At 34.2% G+C, this 17,156-nt stretch overlaps 2 protein-coding genes across 6 annotated transcripts; one reads left to right on the forward strand and one right to left on the reverse strand.

The window, feature by feature from the left end:
• Window positions 1-909: 909 nt before the first annotated feature.
• LOC145623764 (heme-binding-like protein At3g10130, chloroplastic) lies at window positions 910-12,509 on the forward strand. Of its 5 annotated transcripts, none has more exons than XR_014110223.1 (11): window positions 910-1,229; window positions 1,362-1,448; window positions 2,615-2,685; window positions 3,664-3,765; window positions 3,904-4,005; window positions 4,216-4,351; window positions 6,545-6,654; window positions 6,865-7,016; window positions 7,421-7,539; window positions 9,989-10,058; window positions 12,236-12,509. XR_014110223.1 is itself a non-coding variant. In XM_081676631.1 (8 exons), the coding sequence occupies exons 1-8, from the start codon at window positions 1,043-1,045 to the stop codon at window positions 6,943-6,945; spliced, it is 876 nt and encodes a 291-aa protein (XP_081532757.1). In that variant the 5' UTR covers window positions 910-1,042; the 3' UTR covers window positions 6,946-7,118. The 5 variants fall into 5 exon arrangements, 1 of the variants encoding a protein (XP_081532757.1); XR_014110224.1 differs by having other exon boundaries at window positions 7,421-7,496; window positions 12,236-12,508; XR_014110222.1 differs by having other exon boundaries at window positions 7,482-7,539; window positions 12,236-12,507.
• LOC145624764 (uncharacterized) lies at window positions 10,625-11,101 on the reverse strand. The gene has a single exon (XM_081677855.1). It carries the CDS (start codon window positions 11,099-11,101, stop codon window positions 10,625-10,627), a length of 477 nt encoding a protein of 158 aa, XP_081533981.1.
• Window positions 12,510-17,156: the final 4,647 nt, after the last annotated feature.

Below are 17,156 nucleotides of genomic sequence, written 5' to 3' on the forward strand. Positions count from 1 at the left end.
TAAGTTCAGATCAGTTAAGAGATAATAAATTCTAACATATGGAGTATATTATCGTTTTATGTGCAGATTTTATTGCTAAATACCTTTAATTTTGTAATGAAATATTATAAATACTAGATATTAATAAAATATGATTCGTACATCATTACGAATCTAACCAAACACAACTTGATAGATTTTTTCTTTATAAATTATCATACACATAAACATAAAGTCAAAGTTTGATCAAGTCAAACAAGACTCAACTTGATATATTTACCAATGTTGTCAGGTAATTAGTCTTTCATTTTTAGTTTTATTTTTTGGCAGGAGATTTGTGTTTCATTGTATAAACTATTTAATCTTCTTATATGTAATTGTAAATGTTAATGGTGAAAGATCTAAGATCATATTCACTTCACCTTAAAATATAGGTTTAATTCGTATATTATTCAATCAATTAATTAAAGTCTTAATCCCATAAGTAGGGTCGGCTAACATGAACCAAATTTGATTATTCTACGTAGTCATCAACGAAATAATCAAATTTGGTTCATGGTAGCCGATTCCACCAAATTTTTATTTAGCAAAAATAATTTCAATTTAGCAAAACTTAGGCCCCGTTCTTTAGAGCTGCTTTGCTCTGCTCTGATCTGCTTTGCTCTGCTCTGCTGAAATCTGCTCAGCTCTGCTCTGCTTAAAAATAGTACTTAAAAATAGCTGCTTCAATCTGCTCTGCCCTGCTCTGCTTTGCTCTGCCCTGCTCTGCTCTGCTCTACCCTGCTCTGCTTCAATCTGCTCTGCTCTGCTGAAATCTACTTTGCTCTGCTCTGCTCTGCTCAGAAGCTCAAAAGAACAGGGCCTTAGTAAATCTTAAATTGTAAATATAATTTTATTTCAGTGCAATTAAAAGGCGAACACTAAAAATAGGGCCACATAAGTTTTGGTCCGGAAAACAGTTAAGTTTACCAATGACCACAAAACGGTAACTGAAACTGCATTTCTCCATCTTCACGTATTCTGGGCTGACTGCACTCTCTGTTTCTTTCTCAGCATTACAACAATGGCAGCACCAAAACTGCCAATATCTATACTCAATAATACTACAGTTAAATCAATGGCGAATGATCGCACCATGCTTCGTTCTCCTCCTTCCAAACCGCAGCAACGCCCAACCATGTCGGCTTTCGAAGCTCGCGTCTCTCTCCTCTTCGCGCTCGCTTCGCAATCTGCTTCTGTATCTCAGCGAGGTTAATTATGAAATTATTTGTTTGTAATTCAATGAGTTTCAATTGATTTTTCAGTTTATTGTCTCGAATTTTCTAGGTTTTCTAGTTTGATTGATTTTATGTATGTTTATGTGCTTTGATTATAATATGCAGTTGTGGCTGATTTAGTATCTGAGACTAGCAAGTATGTTGTTCCGAAGCGATTCGAGAGTCGGAATCTCGAAGAAGCTTTGATGACTGGTACTCCTTCATCTTCCTCTTAGCTTAGCCTCTTTTGTTAATTATTTTACTAATTGTAGCAAGTTTGATTAGTATTGAGAAATTTGATATTGTAATTGTATATTGGCATTGAGAAATTTAATTTACATTAGCATTGGGAAATTTAATTTACATGAATAACAAAAGGTTGCTGGTTTGTGCAAATTATTTCATTAGGAGAAGTGATTCAACTGTTAATGATGAAAGTTTAGTAACATAGTTGAGTAGATTCGCTTAGGCTAAAATTCTGACATTAAAATACGAGTCTGATAAGAAGATTATACAAGTGTTAATTGTAGTGTTCTAGTGTTTGTTGAGAAGTGGTGGATAGGGAGTAGAGTTTCCGAGTGTATCTTCGCTTATTTATTGAGGTGAAATCAGCTCGTCTAGCAGCTTCACAATCTAGCCACCACATAACATTTATCTATTGCTTGCTATGCTTACAAGAGAATGAAAAGGAATGGTTTAAAGGAACATAAGAGGATGGTTGTACCCCTATTGTTTCAATAAAAATTGAATTTGTTTTAGGGTAAAAAAAAGCTATAATTTTCTTATTTTATAGCCTTCATTTTCTATCAGCATACTCTCATTCCAAGTCCTAAATTTGTCACTAGTTGGTCCTTTTTTTTGAGAAGTAAAGAAGGAAGAGGGTGTCTTTTGTTGTGGGGATTTTGACTTTGATAGTAAAGACAATTGGCTAGAATTACAAGTAAGATTGTGGAGTATTCATAACAACAAATAAAAACAACAACACCATAGCCTTATTCCCAAATGCATGAACCAAGAGTCTATCTCATGTGTTCATCCATAAAGATCCTCCTCCTTGAGCATGAGACAAGATGATATTGTGGATTATATTGGTAAAAGTTGGAAAAACTTAATGAAGGAAATTATGGCAAAGTAGACAAAAGTATTCACAAGAAGTGATACCATTCTGATGCATTTGTCTTGTGTGAGAGGATTTCCATCAGCAAGAACATCATGCGTTAGTGCCTAACGGTCGCAGATAAATTTTGTGGCTAATTCTAATCCAGTAAATTTTGAAGAATTTGGCCATATCAATTGTACTACTTTTAAGAATAACTTCTATTTGCTGTGATATATCATTCCACTAAAGCTATTAATGTTTTTTTGGGTCTTGTTTCTAGTTCCGGACCTTGAGACTGTGAATTTTAAGGTGTTGAGTAGGAAGGACAAGTATGAGATCCGAGAAGTTGAGGTATCAACACTTCCAAACCACATTCTTTATTTTGTTGATAAGGAATACTTAAGAGTGTCAACTTGTAACTTAAGTTGCCTAGTATCTTTTCTTCATTGTTACAAAAAATATTGTTTTTTTGAATATGTTGTTCTTCGTTTGAGTTCAATGAGTATAATAGAGGGAGAATTTGCAATTGTGTATACTTGTTAAAGAACTATCTCTACTCCCCAACATATGTGTGCATTCGTTTCACTTGAACTAATTAGACTTGATTGAATCTAACATGCCCTAATTTTACCTTATGTTTACACCTGATTGGACCTGATAACCTTGATTAGCCAGAAACTTATTTTCAAAAGGTGAAGAGAATGCACCCTAAATACTTACTCTTAGTTCAAATGTGTTTGTGGCTTTGTGCAATGATTTGTATGAGGAGAAATAATGTGTGATTTTGTAAAGTGCAAACATATGTTTGGATTTCTTATAGCTTTTTTTAGCTCAGATGAGAGGAGGGAAGCATAGAAGTTTTATTGTTTATTAGTCTGTTTCCTTCTGTTATGTTGCTTAGAGCCTTAGACTTTAGTTAGTATCTTTTCTGTATCTTTGTTCAATTTTCATGTGTTGGTTGGCATTGAGCCTTTGAGGGTAGTGTTTTGCTGAAAACATTTCTTATTTTCACCTTTTGTGTTGGATTCCAGCACTGTGAGTTCTTTCATGGTGGAAAACTATCTCACTGGATGGGACAAACAATATTCTCCAGTTCTCCACTACACAATTTTAATATTGCGAAAAACTATCTGCAAAGTTCTACTCATATATTGTTTTTATAGTAGCATTGATTATGCAAGTTTAATACTTTGTATGTGGTAGCATCAGATTTTGCTAGTTGATTACTTTGAATGTGGTAGCATCACTCTCCATACCTTTGCAATCTCTTTGTCCATTCCTTATGAGCTAGTGCTTTTAACTAATTAAAGATTTTTGAATTTGCACTAGCCTTACTTTATAGCAGAGACAACCATGCCTGGGAAAGAAGGCTTTGATTTCTTTGGATCTTCTCAGTCCTTCAATATGTTAGCTGAGTATTTGTTTGGTAAGGTATTCATCAATATCTCTTCCAGTCTTTTGAGTGGTTATCTCTTATTTTTGTAGTGCAAGAAAGGGTGGTCCACTCTCGTAACTTGTGTACTATATTGTGCTGAGATTGTGGCTCTAACGTGGACTATCACTTCGTAGAATATAACAAATGAGAAAATGGAGATGACAACACCTGTTATCACCCGTAGGACATCTGATGGAGAGAAAATGGAAATGACGACCCCTGTGATTACAAGGAGGGTAAGAGTTTATCATTCTAGTTCCTATTTTCTGCTCACAGTTTCTGCACTATTTTTTTTTCTTTTTATAACAGGTTACTTTGAACTACACTGGCCTTTTTTGTGTTGTCACATTTAGCTGCCCTAGAACATTATTTATTTATTATTTTTTTCTGCAAGTGTATATGATTCTTCATGCATTTGGGCTTATGGAATATGTCAAACTTCTTAGGGAAGGGGTCAAGAAAAATGGAAGATGTCTTTTGTCTTGCCTTCAAAATATGGTTCCAATTTGCCCATACCTAAAGATTCAGCTGTGAAGGTCACTGAGGTGCCAAAGAAAATAGTTGCAGTTGCTGCCTTCTCAGGTTAGTCCTCTTATTATTCTATGAGGAGAAATGGAGGGAAAAAAAAGATATCATTACTGATTTTGACTCTGAACTTAAACCCAAAAAAAATTCTGGAGGATAATATGTTTGATAATTGGCCATTGGCAGCTTAACTAAACATATTGAAAATAACATGGCTTAATAAGGATATCTAAACACATGGAAATATCTATCTACAAATAACTAGTGTTGCTATAATAAACAGGATTGTGCTTAGTATACAGTTGTGATTGATTTCAAGTATCGTATACTACACATGCAGCCCGAAAGATAACATACCAGACAACGCTATTGTGGAATCCAGCTGCATCATATTTCTGAAGTATACATCCATATACATTTTCTTGTAACTCTTGTATCCGAGTTTTGTTTATTTATTATAGGTTATTTTAGATTTTAACACCTGCTAAAAACCCGAAAATGGTTTTTAACACCTCCAAAAAATAAAAATTGATTTTAACACCACCTAAATTTCAAAAAATTGGGTATTACCACCACGTAACTGATTTCGTTTACAAATCCGTCAAGTAGGGCCATATAGACACGTGTCGCTTTGTTATTGGCCAAAAAATTAAAAAAAAATAAAAATTTAAAAAAAAATTAAAAAAAACCTAAAACTACCTCAGCCACCCCAGCCCCACCCATCGCGCCACCACCACCGTCCCCAAACCCACCCCCTGCCGGCGTCCGGCGTCCCAGAGAATCGCTCGGCGCCGGCGACCCCACCCCCACCACCCTTTCATCCACCTACGTACTCCACCCCTTCCCTTTCCCCATTTTCGTTTCCCGACTCACCACCCCGAAACCACCCTAAACGCCCCCTCCCCCGGAAAACGCCCCTCCTCCCCTTTCTCCTCCCCCGGAAACGCCCTCCCTCTCCTTTCCCCCTCCCTTAATCGATTCCCTACCACCCCAAACGAAACCCTAAAACCCGTTTAGGGTGGTTTCGGGGTTGTGGGTAGGGAAACGAAAATGGGGAAAGGGAAGGGGTGGGGTGCGTAGGTGGAGGAAAGGGTGGTGGGGGTGGGGTCGCCGGCGCCGGGCGATTCTCTGGGACGCTGGACGCCGGATGCCGGAAGGGTTGGGTTTGGGGACGACAGTGGTGGCGCGGTGGGTGGGTCTGGGGTGGCCGGGGTAGTTTTAGGTTTTTAATTTTTTAATTTTTATTTATTTTTTTTTAAAACAAATAAAATAGTGACACGTGTCACTGTGGACCACATTTAACGGAATTTTTTAACGGAAACCGTTAAGTGGTGGTAATACCAATTTTTTGGAAATTTGTATGGTGTTAATACCCATTTTTTTTTTTTTGGAGGTGTTAAAAACCATTTTCGTGTTTTTAGCAGGTGTTAAAATCTAAAAAAAAAACCTTTATTATATTATTATTATTTCTGTTGTTGTGATGTGAATAAAATCTTCACAGCACAGAGTTATGCCATCCATGAATGCTTAAATTAGATTCCTGATGGCTATTTATGAAACAAGTAACAAATTAATCGCATTTCTGTCAATTTTGAGCTCCATTTATTTACTGTAGTAGTCTGAGAGATAAGATAGATTGGAAAACAAAAATTAAAGACAGTTTTTTAAGTTTTCTGTATGGACAACTATTACACCAGTTTCAGTCCCCCTCTGCATTTCACATAAATCATTATTAAAGGGATGGTGGCCTTGAGGATAAAAGAATATAGCCATATCCTATTGGCAATGTGCATTTAAGTGACTATCTTGTTAGAGGAACTTTACCCAATGAACTCTTTGCTAAAAGCAGCAAAGCCAAACCTATCAAGGTAGTACAGGTTAGAAAGATCACATCTTGCACATGAAGAATAGCATTGATTGGTATTAGAAGAATATTCCAAGAAAACTCCTCTGAGTATGGGATGTTAAATTTTGAAAAAGCTCAGGACCTTTACTCTAGGGTGAGTTGAAGAGTTTTTATACTTTTGAGTGTGCTTAAAAGTTGCTCACCGGATGTTGGTATGACAATATTTTCTTGATAAGATTATATCAGCTTGGTTGTTTCTCTGATATCTAAGATTATATTTCTTATTGTTTGATTCTCTGTGCAATGCTTGCTTATTTGCATCATATAGTCTAATGTTTGATATTCTTCTACTCATGGTAAACTTGCTCTAAATAATTTGTTGTAATCTTATAATTGGAAACTAGGTAATGTCACTGATGAAGAGGTCAAACAACGAGAGTCAAAATTGAGAGATGCTCTGAAGAATGACTTGGAGTTTGAAGTTAAAGTGGGAGCTGAAGTAGAAGTTGCACAGGTAATACACTAATACCATAGGGTTTCTGAGAATGATTTGGTGGAATTATTAAAATTTTGACACCTACTTTTTTCCCAGATAGGTAATACATTCTATTTCTAATCAAGTGAATAAATTAGAGGTAGAATGTTGGGGCAAAAATATTCATTTTTTCATAAGCAGAGTTTTTCCAAGTGTTGCTTCGAATTTAACAAGGTTTTATTTTTGCAGTATAACCCACCATTCACACTTCCATTTACTCGCCGTAATGAAATTTCTCTAGAAGTTGAAAGGAGGAACACTAGTTCTTAACAGCTCATACGGGATCCTTGAATGGAGAAGCACCAGATTATAGTCAATGACTTGATGAAGAACAAAATGATGTAAGAGTGTGCTTAGATCCTTTGAATGTTTATATATACAATTATCTTGTAATATAATTTATTTATGTATTTATCTTTTTCCTGCCTGTAGTCAATTTACAACTATTACCCTATCACCTTGGAAAAAAAAAAGTGTACCATCTTGTGAGTGTTAAACTCTTTCCAACGATGTGAATATCATTTAAAATAATTTCAGGGCTTTGCAATAAATTTTGGGCATTATCTGGTGCTAGTTATCTGTCGTACTCTTTCAAACTCATAGTTACATTGTGGAGTGATTGTGTTTTGTGTATGTGTGTTTTTACTAAAGTTGTATGAATATATTTGAGTTTCAATATGCCGAGTTTGCTTGAAATTCTAAGAGAACAATTAGATTTGTGATTCCTAATATGTTTACCATGCAGAAGGCAATTTCCATTATTGTTTGCTCCCAAAGTTTACCGTCAGTTTCTTCTGTCATTTCAGAAAAGTGCTCTGAAGGTTAGCACCTGTTTCAGATATGTTTGTTCAGCTTCTTAATCCGGTCCTTTCAATTTCATATCACTTTCATATCAATTACGGTTTGAATTCGATTCCCTTTCTAGGTGAAATCCATGCAGTAACAGATGTTTGAGAACCACAGATTATGATTCAGATAGTTGCTCCAGGAAATAGAATGATTTCTTTAAAAAAATTTCTCCTCTTTTTTGAATTCAAAACATCAGTTCCCTACTCTTAAGCACTTTGATAGGATTGAGGCTTCCTGATGAATGCAAGTATTTTCTTGGTTGACAGAATAATAAAAATTAAAAAATAAAAATAAAAAAACTTGGAAAGTGGAAATTATGGAGTAGCTTAGTTGACGAAAATATTATGAGTTAGTATTACTTTTCATTAAATGTGAGGAATTGCTTACCTCTAGCCAAGTTGAACTTTTTATGTGGGAAGTAATATTACTCATGATTGATCAAACAACTTTTTACTCTTCCTAGGAACTGGAACTACTTAGGAAAGTCAACTTCTTAGGAAAAAACACTTCTTAGGAAGTATTACTTCCAAAGGCTCCTATGTTCATGATCTTTTGATTGAACATAGCACGAATAGAAAGTTGATTTTTTTACCATATGATTTCATTATAATGATAAAAGTTGTTTGGTTAATCATGGGAAGTAAAACACCCTGCAAGAAGTTTAACTTCATTCTAGGGGGAACTATAACTTCCTAGGAAGTTATATTATGGTGCCTTCAATTATTTTTGTTTCCTTAATTAGTTTTGTTTCCTTGTTTATATTACGTAAACCAAACAAACACTATATTTGCTTATAGTTGCAGATTACTTTAGGCTCAGTTCACCATTGTTTGGTTTGCTTTCTCATTTCTTTACCAGTCTTCTTTTCTTTCTCTGCTGGTAGATAAGCATAACCTTTGTGGTGCCAATGGGGTTGATAGATGTTCCACTTATGTTTATTTTATATTTTTCATTTTTTAATCATCTTTCCATCTTATCACATTTTTGTTGTTTCAGTTTAATTTAAGAACCATTCATTCTATATTTACTATTCAATGCAGAAAATTATTATCATGTTAAATGTCATGGTAATAATTAATTGATTCTAGTAGTGGGTTTAATTATGGAGTATGAATATAAAACTCGAGATGATGTAGAATCAAAAGGTGAATGATTTGTAAGATAGAAAAGTAAATTTAGGAGAAATAAAAAAAAAGAAACTAGTTCTGTGTATGTGATGATCAGTTTTTGAACATGTCAAACCCCTGTATTACTTCAAGGCCCCAGGTTAAAATGATTATCATGCAATATGTAAGAAGCAACAACTACTTTAACCAATTTTTTCTGAGGTTGCTATTATGAGAAGTGTGGTGGGGATTATAGTTCTACCTAGTAAATTTGCCTGGTCAACCACCAATATATCATGGTGCTGGTAGTGATGTCTATTTCTTGACTATGAAAGTAGTATTTGTTGTAACTTACACATATTAACCATCCATTTTCGCAGGAGTTGAACATGCCATTGCTAAAGAAACCTTTTGTTTTTTGTTGTCTTTGATTGTAATGGACTTGATCAAACCTTTGGCTAAACTGTACTTGCTTCTTTTGAAGTATCGTGCTAGTTTATACTTTTCCAGGCCAACGGTATGGTGAAATACAAAAATTTGTCTCTTTGCAAGCATGTGTATTGCATATGATGAGAAGTACTTGATGTGTGTTATGTTATGGTGTTATTCATTTATTTCTGTTGTCAAAGAGATTAAAGCCTTTGAATAGAGATCAGTAGGTGATTCTTCCTTGGATTTTCTGCATAAACTGCAGAGTTCTTACCTAGAATTGGACATATAAATTATAGTATTTCTTATAATTTATAACTGACATTGTTCCTTAATATAATAACTCTGGATGATCTTGTAAAAATGCATTGCATCAAATTGGGATCATATGGCTTATATACTCTACCTTTGGGGATCTATGCATCAACAATTACCACCATCTATAGCAGATTTCATTATTCGCATGATTTGTGGGTATTGTAGATGTACATGATCTTTCCTCAAAGAGTCAGATTGATTTTGTTTCGGATCTTTAGAAAGTGTAAGCTGGTTAAGGCTAGACTAGATTTATTTGTGCTATTGATTGTAGATTGTCCTCCTGATAAGCTTGTTATTCCTTAGGTTAAACTCGACTTTTCAAACGTGTCCTAAAATCTAGTTGGTAAAGTTAAGTTTGAGAGGAACAGGTAGGTGCTGAAGTAATAATCAAAGAAAGAGGTTATCATGGATAAGAGAATTAGAGATTAAGGAATATAAAAAGAAGATAAAATTAGGTTAGTCTGTCCTGGAGATGTTGACAGCCATGCCAGTTGAAAGGCATGCTCTCTAACATCAACATAGGTGGACCAATTAGGAGTATTTTTACTACCCTACCCGAGTTATGACATTCTCTTTTCACTTTTAACTTTGATTTTCTGTGCCTGAACTAGACTTATTTAATGAAGATCTATGGTCAACGCAGACAACTTCTTCTTCAGTACACTTTTGCCTCCACAACAGGTCTGAAGCTCTGAACTGCAGTTTTATTTGTACTCAACTTTGTTAAATCTGTGTTAGTGTTACTAGTTACATGACCTGCCTTGACTCACTAAGAAACTTGTATGAAGGTCACATTTTCTGTTTTTGAAGATAAGAATCTTAATTTTTCTATTTCCTGCAAGTTTTTTCCCCTCAACAATGGATCACAAAATTACCTTTTTCTTTTTTTCTAATAATATCTTAAGAGTAAACTAAACTAGTTTATAATTACCCTTTTCATTATTTTGTTTAGTTACAATTTTTTTTAAAAAAATTTAGATGTACAAACAAAAGATTAATTTATTGTTTAGTTTTTGTGTTTGTGTTGTATGGAAATCATTAATCTTCACCAATCTCTTGTATCTGTTTTCATGCAACGTAGATGACTGTTCTGGATGCTGTAGGCATTTAGCTAATAGATGTTTGGACAACCAACAAAAAAGACACAAAAGCAACACTTGAGAGTAAGAATACTAGCTAACAGAATGTTTTGTATTAATATGTTAGATTGTATGGTGTTGAAACAAAATATATGGAAACAGTTTGTATTAGTCTACTTCATGTATGTTTTTTAAAGCAGGCATCCATGTCTTGCTTCCATAACTCTGCTCATCGAACTTCTCAGTCCGACACCTATCATTCAGTGGCTTTGAAACTAGTTCATCCAGTGAGACAGCACCTTTTTCTAGCATCTCCTTCAGCTCTTGCTTGCTGATGACCAACTTTATGGTTAAACTTTTGTCTTCGCTTTTACTTTCTTTCACTTTTTCTGGTTCAGCAAACCTTACCTTCTTTTTAACCTTTGGAGATTGAACTGGAAGAGGTGTAAGATAGTATAGGTGACCCGCCACCAATTCGATATTTGGCTTCATATATTGCAGGACTGGAAGATTATCTGACAGTCCATGTCCCTGGAATTCTGACAACACGTCGATTACTCTCATGGATGCTTTGTATTCGAGTATCTTACCATCGGGTTTCGCAACCTGTACTAGTTTTCCTTGTGATCTTAAGCAATTCCCCATGACTGAATTGCTTTTAAGTATGGATATTTTAGAGATTGATAGGAGAATGAGAACTATTTTTAGTGAACTATCAAAGGATTATGTTATGGAATTTACAAATTTAAAGGCCAGTGGCTAAGAGCTTTATATACAAGTCTGATTTCTTCTGACCCCACTTCTTGATTTGGTTGATTTTGAGTTGGACTAAAAACTTTGTTTATTGTTCACTTTTTGTGAAGTGATTGTGACTTGATTGAGAGTTGAGACAGGATTATCCCATCAAAAAGCACTAAATTTATAAGTTGTGCAACAATGTGCTCTTTTGTCGTTATCTTGAAAGTGACTTAAACAACATAATAAAACTCTGTTTTTACTTCTTTTGGCTGGTTAGCAAGGTAGGAGTAAGGCAAGACAATCCCATCTTTGGTAGAAAATTGCCATAGTGGTAGTACACGGCTAATTGGTTATGGTGGCGTACTCCCTCCATCCCAATTTAATCGCTACACTGACTTCTGTACTATTTATATAATAATTTCAACAGTTCACTAATATATAAATGCATAGGTGTATTTGTGATATTGGAGTCATTTTGATGTGTATGTTCATTTAAAATTTCAACAGTTCACTAATATATGAATGCATAGGTATATTTGTGATATTGGAATCATTTTGATGTGTATGTTCATTTATAATTCATACTAGAAAATTATTAAATATAATGATTAAAATTGTGTGTTGAGCCATTGAAAAAATCAAACGTGGCAATCAAATTGGGGTAGAGGGAGTACATATTCGTAGATACACTTTGAATGATTTTAATGTATATCTTACAGTAAATACTTTAATGATTTTAATATATGTCTTACAATAATATCTTAAATGATCGCGGTGGTATATTAGATTATCGTGAATCTCATGATGGTTAATATGTGCACAAGTTGGTAATTCTCAAGTAGTGATTTTATCATCGCGGAGCAAGTTGGAGATAGTTTTTGGATTCACTGTATGCCATATTCATTTGTTATGATTAGCTACTTTATTTTTTATATTTTGTTTTTTCTAGAACCACTAAGGTTAATTAGATAGTGGGCGGTTGTATACAGCCTGATTTGCTTGACTATTGTATTGTAAAAATTGACTATCTTTTTATTGTAGGAAATGAAGTTCATTGGATTAAGAACGCATGCTTGAAGATATAGATAAAGAATTAAGTCTTTGCTTTGATCTTGGTCGGTAAAAGCTTGAAAAGCATAGCTGATCTTTCGTATAAACATAGGGCTGTTAATCAAGCTTTAAAAGCCAGAGCAATTTATATCTTTTGTTTTAAGTTATATCTTTCTTTTTTCGATAACTTAAATGTTCTTTCATATTTTAATAATTTACAAACTCCAAAAACACAAAAACAATAAAGATACTGAAGTATGGATGACTATTATCCCATGTACAATCTACAATACTCTAGAGTTGGGTATTTGGTCTTATTCGTTGATGGAACCCTAGGTAATATACATTATTTATATATCCCGTACTAGATGGAATATGAAATACAACGTAACAATCTTCCCTCATCTCTCTATATTTTCTCTTCCATATTTAACACGTTATCAGCATGAGTATGTCTTTTCAAGCATTTGAAGTTATTTTAAACATAGCCGAGTTATATTCACTAACAAATTTAAAATCTTGCAATCTCAAATTCAACCATTCATAACGAGCTCTCGAGAGTATCATTGTTTTTTGGTGGTCATACCTTTCCTTTAGATTACTCCAAAGGATTTGTGGGTCTTTCACAGTTAAATATTCATTTTTGAGCCCTTCATGGAGGTGATGGTGAAGAAAAATCATGGCTTTAGCCTCTTTTATTGTTTCACCAACCCCTTTAGCATCTAGGTGTATTTCAACATGTAACACCCATGATAAATAATTCTTTCCGGTAATATCAAGGGCCACAAATTCAAGTTTGGCAAGGTTCGACATCTTTCACTATACAAAATAATATTAAAAAATAAGTATATATAAATAGTATCCAAATATATGTACTAAACGTTATAATCATGCATAAATAAACCTGATACAAATCATGCATAAATAAGAACGAAATAGAATATGAGATGTTAGCACGGAGAAAAATAAGAATGGAACCTCAAATTATATATCATGCTTCTGTATTCGTTATATACATTGATATTCCAATAAATAAGCATGCAAAAGTAACATATAAATGTTAAATTATAATTGTTATGGGATGCGATTATACTTACATGATAATAATAATATGAGATTCTAGATAAATGTTTGGTAATCCTACTCAGTTGACTAGCAATGGTGCTGATAACGTATTAAATATGGAAGAGAAAATATAGAAAGATGAGGGAAGATTGTTACGCTGTATTTCATATTCCATCTAGTACGGGATATATATAATGTACATGAGTATTCTAGATTGTAAAACTATTTGAAATGTAATTGGTAAAGATTTGGCCCTCTTTTAGATTTTTAATTGCCTTATTTTCACTTATTTAAAGTTAAATAAGGAATTTTTTTTATAAAAAAATAAAATAAAATAAGAGTTATCTAAATTCAGTTTACAGGTAAAATTATACTCCGTATGAAGAACAACGCAATCTTATTGTAATCATACTCGGGATAAAGTAGATAATGTGTAATTTATTGGAACTACTATAGGAAAGAAAAATATAGGATAGATAAAAATTACTAGCTGCACTTTTTTACCGTCCAATTGTGGCTTTCAAATTCTGTTAGTGGAAGTTGCTTTTGGTTGCTTTACTATTTGAAACTTGGGTAATGGAATTCGTATTGCTTGATTGCTGAATTAATTCTGTATTTACCTTAATTATGTCTCCTTATTACTTTCTTGGACGCCACTAAATAATGGCATAATTGGGTTTGGATTAGGAGCTCGAGTCTTGGCTGTTGTCTCAATTAGTGCTTGGTGATGGACTGATGGTGTAAAAGTCTCAGCATTTTTGTGTATGTGAACTCTGTTGTTTTCTCAAAGTCTACCCCATTCATTGGCCATTGCTTAACATGTTATAGTGCATGCTGGTGGAGTTGAAAATTATTCATTGGGTGGCCAAACTTATGTTGATAATGTGTATTTATTAGGAAAACTATGGCTGAAAATAAAGCTTTAATGAATAAGTGACTAGTGTGCGATTCGAGCAATGTTCTGGATGAAATCGATGGAAAATAATAAAACGCAAAATAAACACATATAATCAAAGTTGCGTAGGAGATATATTTTGAGTAAAAATAAGAAAGCATAAATATAGCTAAGATAGTAAGACTTATAAGTTAGTTATTTCAAGAGAGACAAGGTCCTTAACCAGCTAAGCCAGCCTTAATTCCCCTTTTAAGTTATTTATTGATGGACATAAGTTCAAACTATGAGTAAATAAATTTCATATATACTTTCATACTTTAATACTTAGAGTCTGTTCCCATACGTTTATTTTCAATTCAGTTTAGCTTAGTTCAATTCAGTTCAGTTCAACTGATTTCCTTCTCTTATAAAATATTCAATTCAGTTCAGTTCAGTTCAGCTGAGTTCAGTCAACGAGAACAGACCCTTAGTGTATAATATATACTTTTATATTTTAATATTTTGTATATTATGTACTACAATTGAGGGTTATTTTCCATGTAATACACAATTACTTTTTTTTTTTTTGAAAACTGTAATACACAATTACTTAGTAAAACTCTTTAAGGGTTTTTTTTTTTTTTTTTTTTTTTTTTTTTTCGGGTAAGAAATGAGGTCGTAAATAATTTAGGTTATAATACATGTCAGCGTGATGAATGTGCTTATGTAAAAGATACATAATGAAAATATCCACTAATGAAGTAATGATGTATCCACTAGCAGTTAATCTCATGATTCATGCTTTACTTTGAGGAGGAAAAATTAGCCACTGTTAAGCCCGTATATATGTTTTGTATTTAGTTGGTTAACGGGCTACGTTAAGGCCCTTGGCTTAGGTTGTATATATACCTTACTAACACTCAATACAAACTAAGAATACACATTCTTGACATGGTATTAGGCAAGCAACAATTTTTGTTTTTACTTGGCAAGTTGGGCATTGAAAATTTGCATGCTCCAACTTGAGGGGGGTGTTAAGCCCGTATATATGTTTTGTATTTAGTTGGTTAACGGGCTACGTTTAGGCCCTTGGCTTAGGTTGTATATATAGCTTACTAACTCTCAATACAAACTAAGAATACACATTCTGATTGACAGCCAGTCAGTCAACTAATAGATATTGGCCAATACACCGTAGAACTATTAGTTAAGAGAAAAAATACAAGTTAAATTACTAGGATAAACTTTTGGTGTGTTTATCCTAGGGGTAGCAAACTAGAAACATAGTTTTTTCCAGCAAAAAGTAAGGACATTGAAGCCAAAAAACTTTGAACTAGGTTTATAGCTTCAATGTCCTTTATTCATCCATCTGTTCTTAGGGTTTTCGTTTACTTTAACCCCGAAAATGATTGTTGGGGTTGTCTCCATTAAAGCATTGAGATCTATATCCTCCACTGAAGCTGCTTTGAATTTCTACATTGAAGATGGTGTTTTCCATTTTTTAAAAAATAGATTTGCTTTTTTAATTGAAAATAAATATGTTTGTCTAATGATCTAGCTCAAAAAAATTTAAATGGATACTGCTCGTTAGTTAATCACTTTATCCTCTTAGGCATGCAAATAGATTTATTGGGAAATGAGGATGAAGATCATCAAATGAGCAAGCTATATTGGGCTCAAAATAGAGTTATTCTATAAAATTATAAATTAGTTTAGCACTCTTGTTTATAATTCAACGTTCATTTTACACAAAATTTTAGGAAGTGAGTTTAATGAGTAATGAATCCTATTTGCTTTACGATTCAAAACATCCAATCTCATGGGAATGAATGAACCATCTGCAAAATTAAAAAATGACTTCTCTCTCTAGAAGTGTAGTCATCAGGGACTATCCCTAACACCTTGGTGTTTAGGGCCCTGGGAACTTTCTTCTTGCAGAGTGTAAGTCGGGGTGTTCATTTTAGGCTATTTCTTAGCCTTAGTTTGAGTTTTTTCTTTTGCAGGTTTTTCTTAATCAAGTTCACATCAGTCAAGTTGGTGTCCTAGTGTCCTATGGAGTCTCCAGTGGATATGGAAGTCTCGGTAGAGCAGTTGCAGATCACATCTGAAGTACTTTCAAAAACAGAACATTCTGAGAAGGCAAAGGCAGATAACATTCAGCCTAGCTCATCTGATGAGCAGAAGGTGGTTCGAATGAGTAGCATTCAGGAAAAGGTTAGTGACAAACCAAGGGAGAGTACTAAAGGTTCATTCAGAGAGGCAGTGGTAAAGTCCTCCCAGTGGTTCAAGGAAGCCAGGCAGATTGTAATGAATTCACAACAGTGGGATGAGGAAGATGGGGAGGATTTACAGCATGCCCATGCTGTTAAATTCTCAGCAGATAAATTAAAAGCCCTCAGGCACCCATGGGCGCTAACCCTTATAAGGAAATGCTTAGGAATAAAAATCAGGGTGGAATTCCTTACTCAGAGAGTACAGAGAATGTGGAATGTAAAGGGGGGGCTAGAGATAATCGAAATGGAGGGAGGTTCGTTTCTTTCCAGATTCACATTACAAGACGATCTGGAGAAGGCGCTGCTTGGAGGGCCGTGGTTTATCCTAGAGCATTATCTCATGTTAGCAAGATGGAAGCCCAATTTCAGACCCTCATCTGAAAATTTTCAGAGCTTGTCAGTTTGGATTCGTTTTCCTGAGCTACCAGTTGAGTACTACGATAAGGAAGCCCTTTACAGTATTGCTTCTGTGGTGGGTAATCCGATTAAAGTCGATTACTCAACGAATAAAATCAGCAGATGTAGATATGCGAGGGTTTGCGTCGAAATCAACCTAAATAATCCATTAATATCGAAGGTGTGGGTCGGAAGAGCCTGGCAGAAAATTGAGTATGAAAGAATTCATACATTATGCTTTAGATGCGGACGAATTGGCCATACTAGAGAAAGCTGCATTTGGAAGAAGCATATTGAACAGCAA

Source organism: Chenopodium album, chromosome 3 (assembly GCF_948465745.1).
Source record: "Chenopodium album chromosome 3, dcCheAlbu1.1, whole genome shotgun sequence".
Lineage (NCBI taxonomy): Eukaryota > Viridiplantae > Streptophyta > Magnoliopsida > Caryophyllales > Amaranthaceae > Chenopodium > Chenopodium album.

Bases quoted from the DNA above. Each gene is read 5' to 3' on its own strand.
- LOC145623764 (XM_081676631.1), top strand. From the start codon at position 1,043: ATGGCAGCACCAAAACTGCCAATATCTATACTCAATAATACTACAGTT. The intron at 1,449-2,614 runs GTACTCCTTCAT...TCTTGTTTCTAG, and splicing joins CGAAGAAGCTTTGATGACTG to TTCCGGACCTTGAGACTGTG. The intron at 6,655-6,864 runs GTAATACACTAA...TTATTTTTGCAG, and splicing joins CTGAAGTAGAAGTTGCACAG to TATAACCCACCATTCACACT.
- LOC145624764 (XM_081677855.1), bottom strand. From the start codon at position 11,101: ATGGGGAATTGCTTAAGATCACAAGGAAAACTAGTACAGGTTGCGAAA.